General features: G+C 40.0%; 1 protein-coding gene across 3 annotated transcripts in view; it reads left to right on the top strand.

The window, feature by feature from the left end:
* Nucleotides 1-24,394, top strand: part of LOC126094933 (E3 ubiquitin-protein ligase RNF123-like) — a 203,476-nt gene that overhangs the window by 26,469 nt on the left and 152,613 nt on the right. For all 3 annotated transcript variants that reach the window (XM_049909600.1, XM_049909583.1, XM_049909591.1), the window contains exons 2-8: nt 10,992-11,182; nt 11,857-12,095; nt 12,229-12,324; nt 17,486-17,630; nt 22,907-23,150; nt 23,357-23,599; nt 23,680-23,861. In XM_049909600.1, the coding sequence (XP_049765557.1) occupies nt 11,088-11,182; nt 11,857-12,095; nt 12,229-12,324; nt 17,486-17,630; nt 22,907-23,150; nt 23,357-23,599; nt 23,680-23,861 (1,244 nt within the window). In that variant the 5' untranslated portion in view covers nt 10,992-11,087. The remainder of the gene's footprint in view (nt 1-10,991; nt 11,183-11,856; nt 12,096-12,228; nt 12,325-17,485; nt 17,631-22,906; nt 23,151-23,356; nt 23,600-23,679; nt 23,862-24,394) is intronic.

The following is a 24,394-nucleotide window of genomic DNA, read 5'->3' as shown; positions in this document are numbered from 1 at the left end:
AGATTTTCACTCTGCAGCGGAGTGTGCGCTGATATGAAACTTCCTGGCAGATTAAAACTGTGTGCCCGACCGAGACTCGAACTCGGGACCTTTGCCTTTCGCGGGCAAGTGCTCTACCAACTGAGCTACCGAAGCACGACTCACGCCCGGTACTCACAGCTTTACTTCTGCCAGTACCTCGTCTCCTACCTTCCAAACTTTACAGAAGCTCTCCTGCGAACCTTGCAGAACTAGCACTCCTGAAAGAAAGGATATTGCGGAGACATGGCTTAAGCTTCTGTAAAGTTTGGAAGGTAGGAGACGAGGTACTGGCAAAAGTAAAACTGTGAGTACTGGGCGTGAGTCGTGCTTCGGTAGCTCAGTTGGTAGAGCACTTGCCCGCGAAAGGCAAAGGTCCCGAGTTCGAGTCTCGGTCGGGCACACAGTTTTAATCTGCCAGGAAGTTTCATATCAGCGCACACTCCGCTGCAGAGTGAAAATCTCATTCTGGAAACATCCCCCAGGCTGTGGCTAAGCCATGTCTCCGCAATATCCTTTCTTTCAGGAGTGCTAGTTCTGCAAGGTTCGCAGGAGAGCTTCTGTAAAGTTTGGAAGGTAGGAGACGAGGTACTGGCAGAAGTAAAGCTGTGAGTACCGGGCGTGAGTCGTGCTTCGGTAGCTCAGTTGGTAGAGCACTTGCCCGCGAAAGGCAAAGGTCCCGAGTTCGAGTCTCGGTCGGGCACACAGTTTTAATCTGCCAGGAAGTTTCATATCAGCGCACACTCTGCTGCAGAGTGAAAATCTCATTCTGGAAACATCCCCCAGGCTGTGGCTAAGCCATGTCTCCGCAATATCCTTTCTTTCAGGAGTGCTAGTTCTGCAAGATTCGCAGGAGAGCTTCTGTAAAGTTTGTAAGGTAGGAGACGAGGTACTGGCAGAAGTAAAGCTGTGAGTACCGGGCGTGAGTCGTGCTTCGGTAGCTCAGTTGGTAGAGCACTTGCCCGCGAATGGCAAAGGTCCCGAGTTCGAGTCTCGGTCGGGCACACAGTTTTAATCTGCCAGGAAGTTTCATATCAGCGCACACTCCGCTGCAGAGTGAAAATCTCATTCTGGAAACATCCCCCAGGCTGTGGCTAAGCCATGTCTCCGCAATATCCTTTCTTTCAGGAGTGCTAGTTCTGCAAGGATCGCAGGAGAGCTTCTGTAAAGTTTGTAAGGTAGGAGACGAGGTACTGGCAGAAGTAAAGCTGTGAGTACTGGGCGTGAGTCGTGCTTTGGTAGCTCAGTTGGTAGAGCACTTGCCCACGAAAGGCAAAGGTCCCGAGTTCGAGTCTCAGTCGGGCACACAGTTTTAATCTGCTGTTGTAATAGTTTATTTCATGATTTAATTGCAAGTAAAAATTTTGTGGTCACTCAACTAACACAAAATATGAATTTATAGAAATACACTAAAATATACACAAATGAAGAAAGCAACTTTATTTAACTGTATTATTGTCATATTTCTCACCATTTAATATTTGTAGGTACAAGCATGCTAATATTTTGGAAAGAGGTATATATTCTGAGCAGTGGTAAGATGACTGTAATATTTGGTTTAAAGTTTTGGGTTTTATAATGACTTGTCTCAAAATTATACTGCATCCCATCAGACATACAATAACCAATAATTTATTCAGGACAAAAGCTGCTAAACGTGTGAAGCAATAGAGCTATGCAATGTGTTATGTTGAAGATTTCAGTTGTAGCTATTGTGAATCAAAGTAATTGCTCATATGGTTTGGCTGTGCAAACAAGAAAAATATGTCAAGATCATAAACACATCATTGACACAACATGGACAGTAAATACTTGTATAAGGCAGTCATTATGACTAACCCAAACCTGTCCTGACCCACATTGCGTCATTAAATTGTGAGGTTGTATAGTTTAGCCAATGATTGTTGATACACACACACACACACACACACACACACACAGAGAGAGAGAGAGAGAGAGAGAGAGAGAGAGAGAGAATCGAATGGTACTGCCACCAAACTATTGATGACCATGTACTTAGTAGTGTGTTGGTCCGCCTTTGGAATTGCAGCAGTAATTCAGTGTGATGTGGATTCTGGAGGTATGTGATATCTCTTAATTCTTGTTAATTGTGAGCCATTGATTTATGGGTGCAGAACTGGCACCAGTTAGTATCTGTCACCAGACATCGACATGACTTCACTGTCGTGCTTTTCAAATCACTGTAGCACACTTCTGGCTTTATGGTATGGACAGTTATCTTACTGAAAGATGCTGTTGCCATTGGGGCAAACATCTAGCACAAAGGGATGCAGGGTGGTCCACTGTAATGTTCAGTGTCTTTGAGTCTCATGGAAGCCTAGGTGAACATCTCCCATAGCATAATGCTCTCCCCATTGGCCTGCATCCATGGCGAGATACATGTTTGATGCAACTCTTCACCTGGTTGATGGCATATCCAGATGTGAACATCAACTTGATACGTTTATGAGCCAACAAGCCACCTTCCTAGATGTTGACCTCCACCTCGAAGATGGCTACATCTGTATCTCCGTCCATATCAAACCTACTAACCACCAGCAATACCTCCACTTTGACAGCTGCCACCCATTCCATACGAAGAAGTCCCTTCCGTACAGCATAACCACCCGTGGTCATTGCATCTGCAGTGACAAGCAGTCCCTCTTGAAATATACTAAGGGTCTCACTGGAGACTTCACTGGTCGTAATTATCCTCCCAATGTTGTTCAAAAACAAATCTTTCATGCCTTATCTTTCCAATCTTCCACCACCTCCCAAAGCCCCACCATCTGGCCACAGAGGAGCATTCCCCTCGTAACACCCAGGACTGAAGCAACTGAATTTCATTCTCTGCCAGGGTTTCAATTACCTCTCATCGTGCCCTGAAATGAGAAATGTCATGCCCACTATCCTTCCAACCGGTCCTACAGTGATATTCTGCCGTCCACCGAACCTACACAATATACTCGTCCATCCTTACACAACACCTGTTCCCAATCCCGTACCTCATGGCTCATACCCCTGTAATAGATCTAGATGCAAGACCTGTCCCGTATATCCTCCCACCACCACGTACTCCAGTCTGGTCACTAACGTCACTTATCCCATCAAAGGAAGGGCTACCTGTGAAACCAGTCATGTGATCTACAAGCTAAGCTGCAACCACTGTGCTGCATTCTATGTAGGCATGACAACCAACAGGCTGTCTGTCCGCGTGAATGGCCACCGACAAACTGTGGCCAAGAAACAAGTGGACCGTCCTGTTGCTGAACACATTGCCAAACATGATATCCTTCATTTCAATGACTGCTTCACAGCCTGTCCCATATGGATCCTTCCCACCAACACCAGCTTTTCTGAATTGCGCAGGTGGGAACTTTCCCTGCAGTACATCCTATATTCCCGTAACCCTCCTGGCCTCAACCTTCGTTAGTCGCTGTTCTCACCCATCTGGCCCCTACCCTGCTCCCATTCCAGCACTACACAGCTTATTTTATTTTATTATTTATTTCTCTCTATTTCTCTCCTCTTCTGCTACTTCCCACCCCTCCCCCTTCCCCACCTCTCCCCTGTCCGCCGTCCAGCCTGCAGCACTTCAATGTCCGCCAACACCACCATACTGTCCCTCCCCCTCCCTACCCCAGTCTCCTCCTTTCCCCCACCCATTCGTCATTTCCATCATGCGCTAGTGCTGCTGCTTGCAGTGTGCTTTCAGTTGTGTGTATTGTTGGCAAAGGGCATTGGCCATTTAAGTGTGAAAATCTTTTTGTTGTGCCTATCTGCGACTCAGCATCTCTGTTATATGGTGAGTGGCAACTTTCCTTCTCATAATATTGATATATTTTGTTGAGTGGACATGGGAACACGTAAGAGTCTGTGCTACAAAGTGCCATATTCAGAAACACATGTTGAACACTGTGCTCCAAATCACTTGTGCTTGCACCAGTATTGTACTCTGTCTTCAGATCTGCCACAGATCACCATTTGTCCTGCCTTACAGAGTGGACAAGCCTTTGAACTCACAGTCTGTAATGAAGGGTGGATGTCCAACACTTTGTTACTTACTTGTGCTTTTACTGTCCTCCAGCCACGTACGACAGAGGCTTATGGCAGTAGTATATGAACAGTGAACCAGCTTAATCTTTTCCAAGATGCTTCTGTCCAGGTCTTAGGCCACAACAATAAGACCTTTGTCAGAGTTGTTTATTTTAGTGGATTTCATCAGTAGAAAGACTTTTCATTAATCTCTGCTGTATTTGTATGTTTTCCTTACCACATCAGGAACTCGGAATGCCATCAAGTAGCATTAAATCTTGCAGTGAGCAGTGATCATAAATTTTTGTCTTATCCATCTGTATGTTAACTGTATATCTACTATAACTTGAATGATGGGTGTTGTTAAAAAACTTCTGTTTACAAGTCTGGAGTAAGTATGAAAGTGCTGGTGGCCAGTGGACCACGGTCAGTCCCTTGTGTGTGGCTATAGGTGACATAATTGTGTCTATTTGTTTTATCCTCTGGATACTAATCATGGGCAGTGATATGCTCCAGTTCTATGGTGATGAAATTCACTGGTTTTTAAAACTTAAGGACAAAAGAAACTTTCACATGACTGGTCACAGCTAAGTGACATAGCTGATGAAACTTGGACCATACATAAAAAGAACTGCTACAGTATAGTACATAAGGTAACTGAAAGAAATAAGCAATGAGGTGAACAGATTAGAATTCTATTCAAAGACAATAATTACACTGAAGTCACCTTGATTCATGATGGTCCCCTGGATATTACCGAAGGTGGGACGTGATTCTTAACCCATTGACTGTGGCTGACTACTACAGCATTCCAACTGCGCCGTGCCCTGGGTGCGATTGACTGTCACAGCAGTTCACCACTGCCATGCCCCAGGTGTTGCCAAATACTGTAGAAGTTCTGAGACATTCGCTCGCCTATAGTGTAGCTGCGCTTGAATAAGACGTCTGTTTGTTTGCAGCGCCACTGGCGGACTCTCTCCACACCTTATCGTTTGCTCTAACTGCAACACATGGCATTTCAACATGCGGAACACGACTATATTGGACAACGATGTCAACACTTTTGGTGGACCCTCACAGCACTTGTACGAGTGATTTGCTTTAGACACAACAGATGACACGACTGTGATTTCTGTCGAACTGCAGTTTCACACCTTTCTGCAAGAGACTATCCTTGGTTCAGACATCAGTTACCTGTGTTTGCGTAGTGAATTTACATATTGTGATGACATGTGAAAAGCTCCTCGCCTCCGAAGAGGTAATACAGATGCTGATGGAGAGTGACTCTGAAGGATTGCTGTGCTCATCAGTAAACAGCGATTCAGGTGAAGCAGCTTCTCTTACGAATAGTTCACAATCTACAGACGTTATTGATTTTCATTCATCTCCGTCTGTAATTACTAGTACAAAGCCTACTACATCGATAGGACGTTCACAACTGGTTTTTTTCTATTCAACGCTCATCATTTTCAAATGAAGATGCACAGTGACCCACAAGGATGACAGAAAACAAATGAAGCAATAAAAACTTTTAATTCTTGTTTTGAGAGAGTAGTAAGTCACTATTGTAAACATCTTTATTTGTATGTACATTATAATAAAAATGCACCTCATTCAAAAATGAAGTTTAAATATTGTAAATAAATACCCCCAATTCATCCAAAGCCAGTCCAAAGGCCAGAACAAAATAGAAAGCTGAAAAACAGCAAACATGTTGGAAGCATTGCGTGTGGCGAGCTCGCCAGAGGCATTCAGCACCCAGCGCAAGGCGATCGGCGCGACAATGCAGCACACAAAGTGCGACAGCCAGTGTTGCGCTTAGCAGTCAAAGGGTTAATAGTGTGTGTGATCACCATGGTCAGTAACACATGTTCTATAATGTGCTCCCATGCTGGTCATATGGTTGGTAAGGGATTCTTGTGGTAGGCTGTTCTATTCCTAGACTAGCGCGGTGGACAACAGCTGCATCATTGTTGATGTGTGTGTACATGCTGCAATATCTTTCTCTTCAAGAATTCCACATGTACTTGCATTGACACAGAAGTTTAAAATTTTTACACCATTGAAGGACAGTAGACCTTAATATGTGACATAAATTTGAACTTGATATGTGTACCCTTTCCTGAGAAAAAGAGCTGTAAATAGTTGGACAGTCAGACAGACTACAACAAGGTGAACCTGTAAGGGTTACAGACTGAAGCATGGAACTCTAAAAATAAAGTCAAGGTTGAATGCACCACTAAAAAGATCCACATGGGGAAGGAGTACACTGTCACAATACCGTTGAGCATTGAGTGCACCGTGTTCAAAGGTTTGGAGGTCAATATTTCCATGTAACATTAATTGAGATGACAAATGCCGGGGGCACTTCCTAACATCATGTCAGACCTCCTTTTGCACATCATAGTGCAGCAACTCAATGTGACACGAACTCACCAAGTCGTTAGAAGTCCCCTGAAGAAATATTGACCCATGCAGCCTCCATAGCCATCCATAATTGCAAAAGTGTTGCAGGTGCACGATTTTGTGCATGAACTGAACTTTCTATTATATACCATGAATGTTCAATGAGAGTCATGTTGTAGCCTGGTGATATGGCACACTCTCATCTAAAAAAAATCCCTTTTTTGAGGAACATGAAGCACATGATTGGCTGCAAAATGATCTCCAAGGAGCCAAACATAACCATTTCTAGTCAATGATTGGTTCAGTTGGACCAGAGGACCCAGTCCATTCCATGTAAACACAGCCTACACCATTATCGAGCTACCATCAGCTTGCAGAGTGCATTGTTGACAGCTCAGGTCAGTGGCTTCATGGGACCTGCACCACACTTGAACCCCATCATTAGCTCTTACCAACTGAAATTAGGACTCATCTGTCCAGACCACAGTTTTCCAGTTGTCAGGGTCCAACCTGTATGGTCACTATCCAAGGAGAAATGCTGCAAGTGATGCGTGCTGTTAGCAAAGGCACTTGCATTGGTCATCTGATGCCATAGCCCTTTGATGCCAAGTTCCCCACACTGTCCTAATGAGTAATATGTCACATTTTCCACATTGATTTCATGCAGTGTTGCTTGTCTATCACCAGTGACAACTCTACTCAAATGCCCCTGCTCTCGGCTGTTAAGTGAAGCCTATCAGCCTCTGCATTGTCTGTGGTGAGGGGTAATGCCTGAAATTTGGTATTATTGTCACACTCTTGACACGGTTACTTGGAATATTGTATTCCCTAATGATTTCTGAAATGAAATACCCAATACGTGTAGCTCCAAATACCATTCCGCATTCAAAGTTTCTTAATTTGTGTTGTGCAACAATAATCATGTCGGAAACCTTTTCACGTGAATTGCCTGAGTACAAATGACAGCTCTGCCAATGCACTGAGCTTTTATACCTCATATATGCAATGCTACTGCCATCTGTATGCATATCACTATCCCATGGCTTGTGTCACCTCATTGTATGTCTCAACACACCATAACACCTGGACTACCAAAGTAGTCATGTTTGACTTTGTTCCTGGGTGTATTACACGCTCTCACCTCTCACTATATGAGGATACATCCAGAATCAGTACTCGGACTGAATCTGCTCTCATCTGGAGGAAAAAAAAAAGTGTGCCCCTCTCCTCATTGGTCCAGTCCCCATGCTCTTGGCACCATCGCAAACTGTGCCACTGATGTGCAGGTATCCCAGAAAATAATTGACTGATCGTTGGGAATAGAGACCATCCCAGGCAACTTCCATACTACTGTGGAGCACGAGACTCCATGCCTTCCGGTAGTATTAAATGTGGTTGCAGTAGCACCCACTGTTTGACGTGGGTCTCTTATTGTCTGTTGCAAAATGTGCCGGTATCTGCTGCTGTAAGTTGACCTTCAGGCAGCAGTGCCTGTGGTTTGGAACACTCTCCATGTACAGGAAACAATGTCGTCAGTGATACCAAACTCCTGGGCTACACTTATCACACTTTGTCATTCTTTCAGTTTCCCCATGATACTACCCTGTGCGAAGCCATCCAGATATTGTCTCCAGCTCCTGTAGTGAAGAACACCTCCACATGGCACGTAACTGCTCAGTAGGCCTGTAACTGCTCACTAATTGACACACACACTTTATTCCTCTCCCTTCAACTACTTTGTGTTACGGGGCCAGCTGCATTTGGTGCAATGTCATGCCATGTGATTTCCAGCTTTCTGTGCATGACTGGGAGACGCCTGGAAATGTGTTACCACACTTTCTTTCGTTTTCACCAGATAGTTAATATGTTTGGTACTTCATCTGCCTTTGCAGGCAGTGTATATCTATGTAGTGGAACTTATAGATTTGGTGATGATCATATTAGTGCACTGTTTGAGTGCAATCTCATGAGTTTGTTTGAATGATGCTGCTTTTACTTTAACTTAGTGATGTGTTGATTTCACATTCTGTATTTTTATATTTTACTTTAAGTTGTAGTACAATTAAAGCCACTGAATGAAGGGAATAGTCAATACTGTGACATACCTGTGCAGAGAGGCTTACAGATTATGAAAGACAATCGTTCATCAGTGTTAATACTTGTAAATGAACCAATGCTTGTGAATTTCATGTACCGCATTCTGTGTTATTTAAACCTTACTGAATTTTTTTATGAACTCACAGCTAGAATACGGCATGTACCATATGTGTTCACAGCGGCAGGCCAGTAATTTGCCAAGTGTGTGCAACTCCACACCACATTTTTATCAGGGTTGTAAACCTGCAAGGTGGTCTTCAAATTTCTGAGTGTTGTGCGTAGGTTATGGATTACCTGTCTTAATTTTTCATATTCTCTTTACTGATTTCACAGTTAGTCATTATGAGAGTATAACAGAAATGATCTGCAGACCAGTGGGAGACACTACAGGGGAGGCACTGTACACCATGTAGAACCTTAGTCCCAGCATTCCATGAGCCAACACTCTAATACAAATCACATCCTGCAGCTTATCTCTCGTCTGATGACGATAAGGGAAAAATTGAAGATGTTCATATCTCTGTAGAAGGGTATCAACAATCATTTTTTCTTGTGCGCTGTCTGCAAATGGAATACAAAAGTTGAAAATCACTCTAGTGCACCTACATCCAACACGGGAAAAGGTACAATGGATTGTGGAGTACAATAATAAACGAACAATGTAGCACCAACTTTTTGTATTATGAAGCAACTTCTTTAGAATGTATATAAAGACAGTATTATACATGGTGGGTAAACTGAATGACATTGTGGATAAACTGAATGACATTGTATTGCTTTAAACAGACTGACCTTATATCCAGGAAAATGATGGCTCTAATTCCATCAGACCATCCTGATTTAGGTTTTATGTGGAGTGGAAGGGGTATGGAGGATTGTATAGAGTGTATCAAAAAGAATCATCCGATTTGACATGTCTATATTTCTGAAACTAATAAACATATACAATGAATTTTGTTTTTGATTAACAGGAAACAAAAAAAGTTTTTTTTTCATATCTTTTCATAGGTGTTCAAAATGCACCCCTTGAGATGCATGGCATATGTCTATGTGGTATCAGATTGTTCCCACACTGCAGCGATCATGTCTTGAGTTACTGCTTCCACAGCTGCTGTTATGCGATGTCTCAATTCATTCATTGTTGTTGGTAATGGAAGCACATAAACAGAGTCTTTTATAAATCCCCACAAGAAATAATCACATACAGTCAGGTCTGTGGCCTTGGAGGCCAGTAATGTAAGAATGAATCATTTGGTCTAGTGTGACCGATCCATCATTCAGTAACCCTTAATTTAAAAAATCCGTCACTTCCAGATGCCAGTGTGGGGGTGCCCCATCCTGTTGGTAAATGAAGTCATTCAAATCAGTCTCCAGCTGTGGGAAAAGAAAGATGTGTGCTTCCTGTAACAGTGTTCTCGGCAAAGAAAAATGGAGCCTACACCTTTCCCCGTGAAACTGCACAAAACTATTTAATTTTGGAGAGTCCCTCTCATGTTGTACAACTTCATGTGGTTGTTCTGTACCCCATATTCTCACATTATGACGGTTCATCTTTCCATTTAAAAGGAATGTTGCCTCTTCACTAAACACTAGGTGTGGAAGAAAACTGTCATATCTTGCCAAGAACAAAACTACAGAACTCCACACGTTGTAGTTTATCACCTTCATGAAGAACTTGCATAGCTGAATTTTGTGTAGTTTCATATGTAAATGTCAATGCAACACATGCCAGATGGCCATCAGGGCATGTTGAGGTGTCAAGCTGCATGTTGAACGGGTTTCTGAGAACTCCTTGTGAAACTATGGTGGATGCGTTATACGTCTGTGTCAGACACTCTGGGGCGGCCCAGAGATTTGCCTGTACACAAACAACTTGTTTTTTCGAACTGTTCTTGCCATTGTCTAGTGCTCTGTGCTGTAAGAGGGTCCATAGCATACCTAGGACGAAAGTCACCCTGAACCATTATTAGTGACCTGCACTGTGCAAAATGTAGAACACAAAATGCCTTCTGTTGTCCCAACATCATTTTTATTAGAACTACTCCTACTGAGTGGGAACCATAAGTCAAGAGTATGCTTTTTCCAACAGTACGTTGTTCTTGCTCCTATCTCAAGTAACATAATAGTTATGATTTTTTTAAAATCAGATGATTCTTTTTTATACACCCTGTATATTGAATAATATATGTCTGTAAAGATTACAGGTATGGGCATTTAAATGCTCTGCATTAAAGTGTGACATGAAAATGACGGTATTGAGAGATGTAGAAACGTAATTGCCCTCAGAAATGTTACTTTGGATCATTGCATGTTTTTTATTATTTCATGGAAAGGTAGAAATTATTTTTGAATATTCTGTATTATGGACTTTTTAGTGTCTCTTATTTGCCACTTTGTGGAATTTGAGTAAAATAAATTTATGTACTGCATTGCAGAGTATGGAGAACTCCTTTATTATTATTTTCAATGCACATAAACTATTTTGGAACTTCGGAAACTTTGAATAATACCACTAGCGTATCACTCAAGCCATGGAAGCAATTGAAATTATAAGTAATATATTTGGAGAAGATGTCGTGCTATTACATCAGCTGCTGTCAGTATATGACATGCCTAATAAATCTCGGTGAGTTGAAATTTGTGATCCTTTACTTTAATACTAAAATAATGAGAACCAGATGTGAAGATACCCAGATTACTAGTAGATTTTCATATGTTATCTATTGATGAGCGCTCATTGTTGATTTGCCCCAGTTTGTATCCTACTATGTCTTTCTTGTCCCATGGTTCTTCTTGTTTAGTAGTTGAACAGTCCTATTTACATTAAAAAAAAGGAACCAGGAATTTTTGTCTCTGATTGCTTTAGTTAGTGTATCTGTCTTTGTGTCTATATCTTTGGTAAAGGTTTCTTTATTGATAATAAGCTGATCCACTGAGTGTTTATGTCTATTAAGCAATTTTTTTATTTCTTTCAGTATTTAGTCTTGTGACTTCCATTTTGTTGTTTTCTTTTATAAGTAAGATGTCTATCTGTCAATAGCTTAAATTGTAAGTCTTTTGTCTCTCTCCCTACTCTCTCGTCTCTCCCTACTTTTTCCTCTTCTGCCCTCTTTACACACTCTGCTTCGTCATCTAACCAGCACCAGCACCTCTCTCTCCTTTTCTTTCATTATGTCACTTTACCCCTCTATCATTCCCCATTCCAGTTTCTCTCTGAATGTGTAATATAGATTGTATACCAAAAATCCTATGACATTATTATCAAAAGTAATAGTTGCAAAGTTGACAACCTTATTTCAGTACTGCAGTTTACCTGAGAACAATCAGTCAATGGCTGGAAGATGCTCTGAACAATATGAAAATGGATACTGATGAAAACATTCATTTTTGTGACAAACGTGAAGGGAGACTAGGTCCCTCTCATGTTTGTTTTGACGTAGCATCTCACGTTGGACTCTTCGTGCTTGGATCAGACAGACTTAGTGTAAATTCCCAAGGAAATTTTAGTACAATACGTGCAAATGTCTGTCTTTACAAAGGTAACCATCTATTTTATTTCCAGCAAATTATGTTATAATATGTCTGATAATGCCATATTTGGAGAGAGACACCTTTATATGTCACTATCATTGCTAGAGCATGACATACTGACAGCATACTGTTTTGTTTTAGGTAAATGGCAATACGAAGTACAGCTAGGATCCAAAGGTGTTATGCAGATTGGCTGGGCCACAAATAATTGCAGATTTACTCAGGAAACAGGTGTAGGTGAGTAGTGCTTGATTGTTTTTTCTCTCTTCTGTAAAGATTTTTGAAACAGATACATGCGAGTCAGCAGCTTCATTTGGTATGTGTTGTCATGAACAGCCTTACGAGTCATTCTTGAGGTTACTGCAGCATTGTTCCTGTATGGAAATATCCCGAAAATATTTAGACAATATTGTAGTCCAAGATCTATTCATGTATTGTAAAATAACAAATGGTGAGTTAAGTTTTAACCCAAGATCTAGTGATATATTGTAAAATAAGAAATGGTGGGTTCTACATCTACATCTACATTTATACTCTGCAAGCCACCCAACGGTGTGTGGCGGAGGGCACTTTATGTGCCACTGTCTTACCTCCCTTTTCTGTTCCAGTCGCGTATGGTTTGCGGGAAGAACGACTGCCGGAAAGCCTCCGTGTGCGCTCGAATCTCTCTAATTTTACAATTGTGATCTCCTTGGGAGGTATAAGTATGCGGAAGCAATATATTCGATACCTCATCCAGAAACGCACCCTCTCGAAACCCGGACAGCAAGCTACACCGCGATGCAGAGCGCCTCTCTTGCAGAGTCTGCCACTTGAGTTTGCTGAACATCTCCGTAACACTATCACGCTTACCAAATAACCCTGTGACAAAATGCGCCACGCTTCTTTGGATCTTTTCTATCTCCTCCGCCAACCTGATCTGGTACGGATCCCACACTGATGAGCAATACTCAAGTATAGGTCGAACGAGTGTATTGTAAGCCACCTCCTTTGTTGATGGACTACATTTTCTGAGGACTCTCCCAATGAATCTCAACCTGGTACCCGCCTTACCAACAATTAGTTTTATATGATCATTCCACTTCAAATCAATCCGCACGCATACTCCCAGATATTTTGCAAAAGTAACTGCTACCAGTGTTTGTTCCACTATCATATAATCATACAGTAAAGGATCCTTCTTTCTATGTATTCCCAATACATTACATTTGTCTATGTTAAGGGTCAGTTGCCAGTTAAATTTTTGCATGTTCTGTGGATCATATTCAAGACAACTCACAATGTTGTAGAATGTGTCAGTAGGCTTACAAATAAAGTAAAATTCTGTATGAAAACAAGGCTACATGCTGGATATTTATATAACTGAATTTGTCTTTCTGTTTTAGCTTTCTTTAAAATACAATAAACTTTGGTAAATGTAATCCAACAAAATACATGCTATACATTCAGAAATTCATGCATGATGTAGGTGTTGCGGAGCAGAAACTTTCAACCACCCTTAATACACAAGGGGGTTTATCAAATGTTTTTATGGCTGCATGCTCCATTCCTTTCTGCACAAGAGTGATGTTAAGTTGTGGATAGGGGAGACTATTTAGATTTTTACTGTTATATTTATGAGTGCTACCACAATAGAGGGGTATCTTTGAGAGGCCAGTAAAATGTGTGGTTCTGGAGAGGGGCGCAGCCTTTTCAGTAGTTTCAAGGGCAACAGTCTGGATGACTGACTGATCAGGCCTTGTAACATCAACGGGAACGTCCTTGCTGTGCTGGGTCTGTGAACAGCTGAAAGCAAGGGGAAACTACAGCCATAATTTTTCCTGAGGGCATGCAGCTCTACTGTATGGTTAAATGATGATGGTGTCCTTGTGGGTAAAATATTCAGTAGGTAAAATAGTCCCCCATTCGCGTGTCTGGGCTGGGACTACTCAGAGAATGCTGTTATCAGGAGAAGCAAAACGGAATTCTATGGATTGGAGCATGGAATATTAGATCCCTTAATCGGGCAGGCATGTTAGAAAATTTAAAAAGGGAAAAGGATAGGTTGAAGTTAGATACAGTGTGAATTAGTGAAGTTCAGTGGCAGGAGGAACAGGATGTCTGGTCTGGTGAATACAGGATTATTAATATGAAATCAGATAGGGGTAATGCAGTAGTAGATTTAATAATGAATAAGAAAATAGGAATGCGGGTAAGCTATTCTGAGCAGCATAGTGAATGCATTATCATTGCCCAGATGGACATGAAGTGCATGCCTACCACAGTTTATATGCGAAATGGCTCTACAGATAATTAGATAAAAGAAATTACAGGGTTAAGACAGATAGCTTGACTTGTGGGATTGAATTTGAGCTATTATTTTGTAGCATCATTCCCAGAATTGAGATAGCCTCTGTTTGGAGCCGAGTGAAAGGCTTAAACCTAGTCTTAGACAATTCTGTGTCAATCTTGGATGCAGATTTCTTGAACTCCTCTATGGGGCTGAGAAATGTAAGACTCCCCTTTAATAGGTCAGGCATGCACTACGTCTAGGAATCAGCTATCAGTGTAGGGGTTTTAGGATAGAGAAATCTCTTCATAGGCCTGAAAAGACGTATTCTGGACCTGGACAGAGAAGCATTCATCATAGCAGATTGAAGGAAGAAAATGTTAAAGTAGTATTACGTAACTGCAGGGGCATCTGTGGAAAGGTTCTGGAAGTAGTATCACTTATAAACAGTAGCATAGGGACAGAAAGCTGGCTGAAACTATATGTCAATAGTATTGAAATTCTAGACCCTGGCTGGAATATCCCAAAGATAGGTTGAATGCTGGTGGTGGAGTTGTGTTTATAGCAATAGAAAGTGTTAACAGAATCTTCCGTCGGTTCTTGGTAGAACAACATTATAACAAATGAAAAGCACCAATTTGCTTTTGTTCTACAATATTACTTGTGTTGCGTTAACCAGTTTTCAGCTTACAAGGCCATCTTCAGACGTTTACTCTAAAGGTGGCCTTGTAAATTGAAAACCCGTTAATACAATAAAAGTGATATTGTAGAACAAAAGCAAACTGGTGCTTTTCATCTATTAATAGAAAATGTGAAATATCTAGTGAGACCAGTACAGATTCAGAATTCGAAATAATGTGGATAAAGATAAGTGTTAAAGATGCCTTTGTAGACCGTCATCTGAAGGGAACCTCGGAGAATATTTCGCATAAATTTCCTAGTCTTGTTATAATTTTAGATGGAGATTTTTAACTTACTGGCTATAGACTGCGAAACTCAAGTGATTAGGGCAGGTAGTAGGGACAGAGAATTGAGGGAAATAAATTGATCTAAGTGCCTTATCTGAAAATTACCTTGAGCAGTTAATAAGAGAACTGACTCATGAAGATAATGTCTTAGATCTGCTGGTGACAAACAGACCTGAACTTTTTGAATCAGTTTGCGTGGAAGAGGGAGTCAGTTATTATAGGATGTTTCAGTACCACTGAATTACAGCTGTAAGTAGGAATATGAGGAAAGTTAGGAAGATCTTTCTGTTTAGCAAGAGTGACAAGAGACAGATTTCAAATCACCTGATAGGTCAAGGTGAAAATTTTACCTTCAGCACTAGCAGTGTTGAGCATCAGTAGACAAAATTCAAGAGCATTGTATAATACACTTTAACAATATTAGGAAAAGAATGCTACTCACCATAAAGATGACCCATTGAGTTGCAGACAGGCACAAAGAAAAGACATTGTTGCACCTGTTCTCAACTCGACAGGTCATCTTTACGGTGAGTAGCAATTTATCCTTTTCCTAACATTGTTGACATTCCAACTTGGTCTTTCCATTGTATAATACACTTCAGACCGGTACGTGCCAGGCAACATTGTATGAGGAATGGAAAAGGCCCACCTTGCTCTGACTACCATGTTGGAAATCTGTTGTGAAAGCAAAGAGAGCTCCACTCCAAATTTAAACATAGGCAAAGCCTCACACACAACCCAAAATTAGTGTAAGAAGCGCTATACATGAATTCGAAAGTCCAAATCTCTGTACCGACTTGACAGAAAATCGTATGTTAAAGCAGCAAATCGAAGCCTTATGTCCAAGTACTCTGTGACCATAATAGCTTAGAAGCAGAGGATGGAAGAAAAAGGCTAAAATACTAAACATCTTTTTCCAAAACTATTTCACAGGAGAAGATTGCAATATAGTTTTTCCTTTAAATTGTTGCACAAATGACAAAATGGCATATATTGAAATAAGTGACCAAGGGATAGAAAAGCAACTGAAATCTCTCACTAGAGGAAAGGCCACTGAAACTTATGGGATGCCAGTTTGATGCTACACATAGTATACAAAAGAACTCACCCCTCTTCTAGCAGCAGTGCACCATAGTTCTTTTGAGCAAAGATATGTTGCTAATGATTGGGAAAAACATGGTTAATTCCCATTTACAAGAAGGGTTGTTGAACAGACTTAACAAAATTATAGGTCTACGTCTCTGATGTCAATCTGTTGTTGAATTTTGGAACATGTTTTATGGTTGCTTATTATGACATTTCTGGAGACCAAAAATCTCCTCTATAGGGAATACTATGGGTTCTGAGAACAACAGTTATGTAAGACCCATCTCACTCCATTCATCCATGAGACCCAGAAAGCAATAGATACAGTTGCCCAGGTAGATGCCATGTTCTTTGACTTCCAGAGAGCACTCAATACAGTTTTGCATTAGCACCAACTGATGCTTACAGAATATGAGACCAACTGTGTCATTGGACTAAAATGCTCCCAGCAAACAAACCAGAACACAGCATGTCATTCTGAATGGAAAGAGGTCTTCAGACATCAAAATAACACAGGCGTGTCCTAAGGGAGTGTAATAGTCCATTATTTTTCATAATATACATAAATGACACAGTAAGTAATGTTGGAAGTTCCAGGAGGCTTTTTGTGGATGATGCCATTGTATGCAGATAAGTTGCAATGCTAGAAAATTGTAGTGAAATGCAGGAAGACCTGAAGAGGATCGATGTTTAGTAATTACAAAAGATCAGACTTGATCAACCAACTCCAGTAGCAGACTTTGCAAGAGTGGCATTATGCATCACAGTATGGTCTACTCTTAAAATTCTGAGTTTGTATATGTTCTTCCTACATATATCTTGTGATAAGGCCGTGAACATAAAATTAGAGAGATTTGAGTGCAAACCGAGGCTTACCAGCAATTGTTCTTCTCGTGAACTGTAAGCAGCTGGAACCGGAAAAGGGGGTATTGACAGTCGTACACAAAGTACCCTCTGCCATGCACTGTAACGTGGCTGCGGAGTATAGCTGTACATACAGATTTTAAATTTTGGATGAAACTGAAATTAGAGTGTAACTAACAAAGCTTTGTTTTTCTTTTTATTGTATTTTTAGGTGATACTCTCCACTCATACGCTTATGATGGCAACCGGGTGCGAAAATGGAATGTTTCCACCTACAAATATGGTGAACCGTGGCTGAGTGGTGATATTATTGGCTGCACAATTGATTTAGACAGAGGTGCTGTAGGGTTCCACAGGTACAGCTGCATTTACAAAAATAGTTTTACTAGTTACCCTTAATCATAATGAAGAAGAGAATTTGTTTGATGTGATAAAATTATTTTTTTTAGTTTCCACAGGAAGTAAAAGCAATATCCCAAAATTCAGTTAATGGATATTCTTAGTTTCCAGAATGAAATTTTCACTCTGCAACTGAGTGTGCACTGATATGAAACATTTTGGCAGATTAAAACGGTGTACTGGACCGAGACTCGAACTGAGACTCGAATGTGGGACCTTTGCCTTTTGCAGGCAAGTCTCTACCAACTGAGCTATTTAAGAGTAACTAGTGACCTATCTTCACAGCTTTACTTCCCCTAGTACCTCATCTTCTACTTTCCAAACTTCACAGAAGCTCTCCTGTGAACCTTGCAAGAGTAGTACTCCTGGAAGGAAGGATACTGTGGAGACTTGGCGTAGCCACGGCCTGGGCTGTTAGTCGTGACTCTGAGTTGTGAATCATGCTTGGGTAGCTCAGTCGGTAGAGTACTTGTCCACAAAAGGCAAAGGTATTGAGTTCAAGTCTCGGTCTGGCACACAGTTTTTATCTGCCAGGAAGGTTCATATTTAAAGTTTTTGGAATGAAATACCAAATAGAAAATTATTTAATTTTTTTCAGCTGGATTTACTTAAGTGTAATTAAATTATGAATACTTTGCTGTTTACCAAAATAGGGCCCAGGTTCGATTCTTGGCAGGAGACTAGGTGTTGTGTGTCCATCATCATTTTCATCATCATTGACCCGCAAGTTGCCGAAGTGGCATCAACTAAAAAAAAGGACTTGTAATACAGCGGCCGAACTCCCCTGCATGGGGCCTTCCGGCCAACAATGCCGTACATTCATTTCATTTCATTTCAATGAAAATATGACTGGAGATGAAATGTATGTCTGTTGACACAAAGACTGGCTGCCAGGTCTTTTGGAATGTGAACGGATATAAGCAGATTGTACTGACACCAGACCCAGAGATTCAGAAGCACTCGGATGTGTACTGAGATTGTTGTGTTCATAGCTCTGCCATGATTGGAAATTGTTCACATTACTTGCCAAACTCTTCTCACTGTGACATGCAAGTGTACCATGGGTAACATTGTTGGAGATAAATGTACTGAAAAGCGCAATTTCTTGTGATATTGGTGATAATAGAAATCTTCTGATACTTTTTTGTATAGAAACAATAAATTGTTAAAATTTCAAAATGTGAAGGAAGGTTAGTGGAGTAAGTAAAACCAAATGAAATGTAGAACATTTATCAGAAATGTAGTTACAAAACAGTAAAATTACAAAAATGGATTAAATTTTGTTCATAAATTGTGGAACATACTGAGGGATAGTCATAAAGTTTTGGTTATCACTTTGAACAAATAAAATTACATAATTAATTTTTGTTTGTTTGTTTGCTAATATATGTCTGTAGTCTTGGTACACATTATAAAATCTGAACCGTAGGTTGCTAAAGGAACCAGAATAAAATGGCGTAGCCCATTTTGTTTTTTGATGGTAGTGCCAGGAATGTCACAGCTGTTTCGGGTCACTCTGGAAGGCCAAAGAAGTCATTTGATTTTATCTGCAACTCTGCTACTGCTGCAGATACTCCACTTTATTTCTGGGGTGCACCATTTTATTTTTGCTGCTCTAGCCATGCCTATCATTCTGTGGCGTGGGGAGTTTGATGTGTGTCAGAACTGCAAACAAATAAAATATTAATTGCCTAACCTTAATCTTATGATAGTTAAAACTTTATGACTGCCCCAAATACTTCCAAAAGTTTCATATGTCAGTTGTGCATCAGAACAATTTTGGAGGCCATCGTTGTATAATGAGGAAACGCTGAAAACAAATGGAATAGAAATAATATAATTGAAAATATGTTTATTGGCAAATTGTTTGGACCTTACAATCTTTGCACCAACTATGTGCACTACATATTTGTATATATGCATACCTTTATGAGAGAGTCTTTTGTTTATGGTCCCTGTTCACTTTTAACCAATCTGACATTGTATTTATTTTAGTGTATGGTACACCACTTCTGGCTAAACTTAATTTTCTGGCACTCGTAATTTCTCAGACTGCCTCCTTACTTCATGTTTTCAATAACATTATTTCCATTCTATTTGTGTTTGGCATTTTCTGAATGTACAATGTGGAAGCGTAATAGGATTTCAAACTACAAAACTGTTCTAATGCGCATTTCATTTATGTCAGTTCCACAATGTACTGGCAGCATTTGCACTGCACAAACATCTCATTGTACATTTTTGTAATGTGTAAGTTTTAGTTGTTGATGTTGAGACAGTGATAGTGGCCAGTGACTGAAACTGGTTGTACGTAATAAAGGAAATATTTACACAGCTGATTGTCATGTCAAAATGAAACTGACTGCATTTTATCAAATAATAAAGAAGTTGTGCTGGTTGTGACAGTCCTAAACTGCTTCTGAACTGCAAGTGATCATAAAAAAACAGAGTAAAAATACATACAAAACTGAAAGGAAACACCCTTACCAACAGAAAGCCAGAAATCTAGGGTATGAAAAGATTTACGAAGTGGATTGATAGCTAAAGCGGGCAATTATTTTAGGAAGGTACTTGTGCAAGGAGCAAAAGCTGTTGTAGGCAAGAAGAAAGCACATAAATGCTATCGGGCATCATTTAAAAAAGAGGGGAAGAGTTTCAATAAAACAATGTTAAAAACATGACAGAATATGATAAGTGTTTTCTAAAGGACGAGAAAAGATAGTATGAAAATTTGGCAAGGAAAAAAAAGAAAAAAGATAGACACCACATCTCATGAGTTAATGTAGCACAGTTACAATAACAGAGACGTAATTCTACATGCATTTCAAGATTTCTTTAAATTTTGATGTAGTTCAGGAGATGAATCATAAACACAAATATTAGATTGGTGTATAAGTTTGTAATGTTTTTGTTTTGCATGTTGGTATGCCTGTTGCTGTGGTTTTTATTTATCTGTTGTCATTTTTTATTTGTTGTTTACTATTGCCATTGAGTTTACATCTTGTCATTTGGAGATAGTGAGTGGAACTGTGGCAGCTAGAAAATGGAGTGTCAAGTGGAGAAATTCTAACATTTCCGACATATTCTTCTGTTTGAGTTCAGTAGAGGGGTGACAGCAATGGAGTCAGATAGAAACATTTGCGCCATATGTCCACCCCGTAGTGCAGCGGTAGCATTACTGCCTACCATGCAAGGGACCTGGGTTTGATTCCTGGCAGGGGACTTTGTGTTGTGTGTCCTTCATCATCATTTCATCATCATTGACATCCAAGTCGCCGAAGTGGCATCAACTAAAAAGACTTGCAGTACGGCAGCCAAACCTCAAAGGGGATGCCAAAAGATCATTTTGTTTGCACCATGTATGGGGATAATCCCATTGTTCAGAGCAGAGCAAGAAAATGTCATTCTCATTTTAAATGGGATCGTTTTGACATTAGTGGCTCTCCGTGTTCAGGATGACCTTCGTGGTTTGATGAAGATCATTTAAACGCTTGAATCCACACTGATCCACATCAGTGTACTTGAGAACTGGCAAATACGATGAACTGTGATCATTCCACCATTGTGCAACATTTGCAGGCAGTAGGGAAGGTTCAAATATCGGGTGTATGGGTACTGCATGCTTTAAGCCAAAATTACAAAAATCAGTGGGTGGCCATATGTGCATCTCTACTTGCTTGTCATCAATTGGCTCATGAACAACACTGAACATTCCTATTCTGTATCATTATTGGTTATGAGAAATGGTGTCTTGATGCTAACATAAGGGAAAGGAAGGAATGGTTAATCCCAAACAAAGCAGCAACTTCCCGTACAAAGACATGTGAACATCCACAAAAGATGGTTTTATGCATCTGGTGGAACAGTGACAAAGTGGTGTACTACAAATTGCTTCCCCGAGATGTAAACATCACTGCTAACATTTACTGTCAATAACTGAGATGTCTTGCAGATGCAGTCCAAGAGTAACACCTAGGAACACTGCATGAAGTGATGCTAGTCCACAGTAATGTCCACCCATGTTCTGCTAGACTGACAAAAACCACTATACAGGAGTTTCAATCTCTATTGGTCCATCTTGACCAGGGGACATCAGCTGGTTAAGTAATTGTGAGCATCGATAAAATTTATCAACAGCCGTGTACTTTAAAACATTACTTTATTTTATTTTGAAGGCAACCAGTTTCGGCATTTAATATTGCCATTTTCAGGCTCCATATGCATCTATCCAAGTAAACGAACTTGTCATATAGTGCCATAAATCACTGGATATAATGAATTCAATCATTACACAATTGCTTCATTTGAAGATGTAATAGTAACTGACAGCAACAGCAGTTGCTATCACATCTTCAAATGAAACAATTGTATAACGATTGAATTCATGATATCCAGTGATTTATGGAGCTATACAACAAGTTCGTTTATTTGGATAGATGTGTATGGGGCCTGAAGATGGCATAATGAAATGCTGAAACTGGTTGCCTTCAGAATAAAATAAAATAATATCTTAAAATACACACCTGTTGGTAAATTTTACTGGAATTGACAAATACAGGAGTTTGGTTGGGAAATCATTCTACGTCCACCTTATTCACCTGGTCTTGTGCCCACAGATTTTCACCTTTTCTGCTTTATTGAGCAATATTCAGGGAACTTCCTTTCTGGATGAAAATGTGCTCTGAACGTGGCTCGATGGGTACTTCACCTCAAAGCCATGTAATTTCTACAGTTGTGGAATCGAGAAGCTGTCTCGCTGTTGACAGAGTGTTGTAAATTGTGATGGAGAATGTATTGTTGATGACTGAAGTTTCTGATGGTATGTAAAGCCATTCCAGATATGAAGAAAGGGAAGACTGTATCACATAGCTGTTGGGCTGTGCTTCTTTTGACTCTTTGAGTCCTGGTTGATTTTGCTACAAATACCTGTAAAGTTCCATATTTTCAGTCTTTTTGTCTTGTACGTGAATCTGTCAATACTGTGTAATGCAACCATTTGCTTATGCCAGATAAGTGTATGGGTTCTGTCTATCTTTACTCAGTGTGTTTGATTTTCAGATTTTTTAAAACTTTTAATTGATTGATTAGTTAATTTTTTTTGAAACTTCTTTAACTCTTTTACTTTGCAGCAATGTTTTATCCTTAATGATGTCACATTTTCCTTAATATACAAATAATTTTGAAAATTAAAGTGTCTTGTTCTTAATGCTGTAATTTACTTTGATATGTTTAGGAATGGCCACACAATGGGAGAAGCCTTCTCTGATGTTAAATTAGGACCTGGAATGGTCTATTTCCCTGCAGTAAGCTTAGCGTTCACTGAAAACCTGGTTGCAAATTTTGGGTCTACACCATTTCGTTATCCAGTGGAAGGATATCAGCCAATTCAGGAAGTTCCACATCATGACTTAGACAAAGCCAATATGCTATTCAAATGGCTGCTGCAGCTTCTTACGGTTTTTGAACAGAGTTATGAAGTTAGTAAGATTTATTAACTGTGAAATATTTCATGTTTTAAATAGGAAATATTTCTTATTATGATCTCATAATGTGTAGTTTTCTATGTATGTTGTTTTGCATTTTACTTATTTGTTATGTTACTAAAGCATTGCTTATATATATATGTATATCCTGCCTGTATATTTGTGTCAAAAATTAATTCTGTAGTCTGTATCTTGAACAGAATTCTACTCGGAACTTAGAGGATGTGACATCAAACCAGGCATTACTAATGGGATTAGCTGGTGTTTTGATAGACCCATTGGCTCCATTGCTGCTGTCATCATATATTTCAGAAGCATGCTTGTTACCCTTTTTAGAGCTGTTGTGTGGTGTGCCTGCAGATTATATGCAACCAGAAGGAAACACAAGGGAAAAGAAACATAAATTTTTAATTTTCATGGATTTATTGTGGGCATTTCTTGAGGTACTTTGTATGATTCTTAAATAGTTTTTAACTGCTGTTGGGTGAGAATATGCTTGCTTAAGAACTATAATCTCTTCCAGGAGCATGAAATAAAGCAGTGTCTGGAAAGTATAGCATCATGCTTACTTGCTTGCTATCGCCATGTTTCGTTTGATCTCGATTATGCTAGTCAAAAGAGGAGCCTCGTAATGCTTACCCATTTGGTTAGCCACCCACGAACAAGGCACTATCTGTTGGAAAATGTGCTGTTTGATAAAGTGAGGTGAGTGAGTGGTTTGTCATATGTATGTCAATTGCAGTTTCTTTATGGCTCCTTCATTGTCAGCCTGAGTGTCGGAAAAGTATATCTGACTCTACTCACAGTTAACTTCTTATTTTGCATAAACTGAAGTTTTGTTACCCTTTTCTGGCTCATATCTGTCATACAGCAAAAATTCAGTGTGTTTTGTGGCACCTAGTAACTATTTAGTCATGCACAAGTAGAAAGTGGATAATTTCTGTGTAGAGTGGTGTGCAGGATACATAATCATGTCAACCATAGTTTGTATGTTAGTCCTGTCACTATGATTTAGGCCTTAGATGATTTGTTACAACTCAAAAAATACAGTTCTTGTCTGATGATATGACATTATACCTTGCTTTAGAAGTCGAAGGTAAAGTCTTCTAGGTTGTTAGGCTGTATCATGTTCCGTTTCAGTATTTTCTACACAGTCAATGTTTTGACCTCTCTACTGGGCTCTACTTCAGGATCATCTGGTACCACAGATAGCTGAGCACTCTGCAAGAAATTCCCAG

This window comes from Schistocerca cancellata, chromosome 1 (assembly GCF_023864275.1).
Source record: "Schistocerca cancellata isolate TAMUIC-IGC-003103 chromosome 1, iqSchCanc2.1, whole genome shotgun sequence".
Lineage (NCBI taxonomy): Eukaryota > Metazoa > Arthropoda > Insecta > Orthoptera > Acrididae > Schistocerca > Schistocerca cancellata.
The sequence above is the reverse complement of the archived record's forward strand: the minus strand, read 5'-3'. Positions and strand labels throughout refer to the sequence as shown.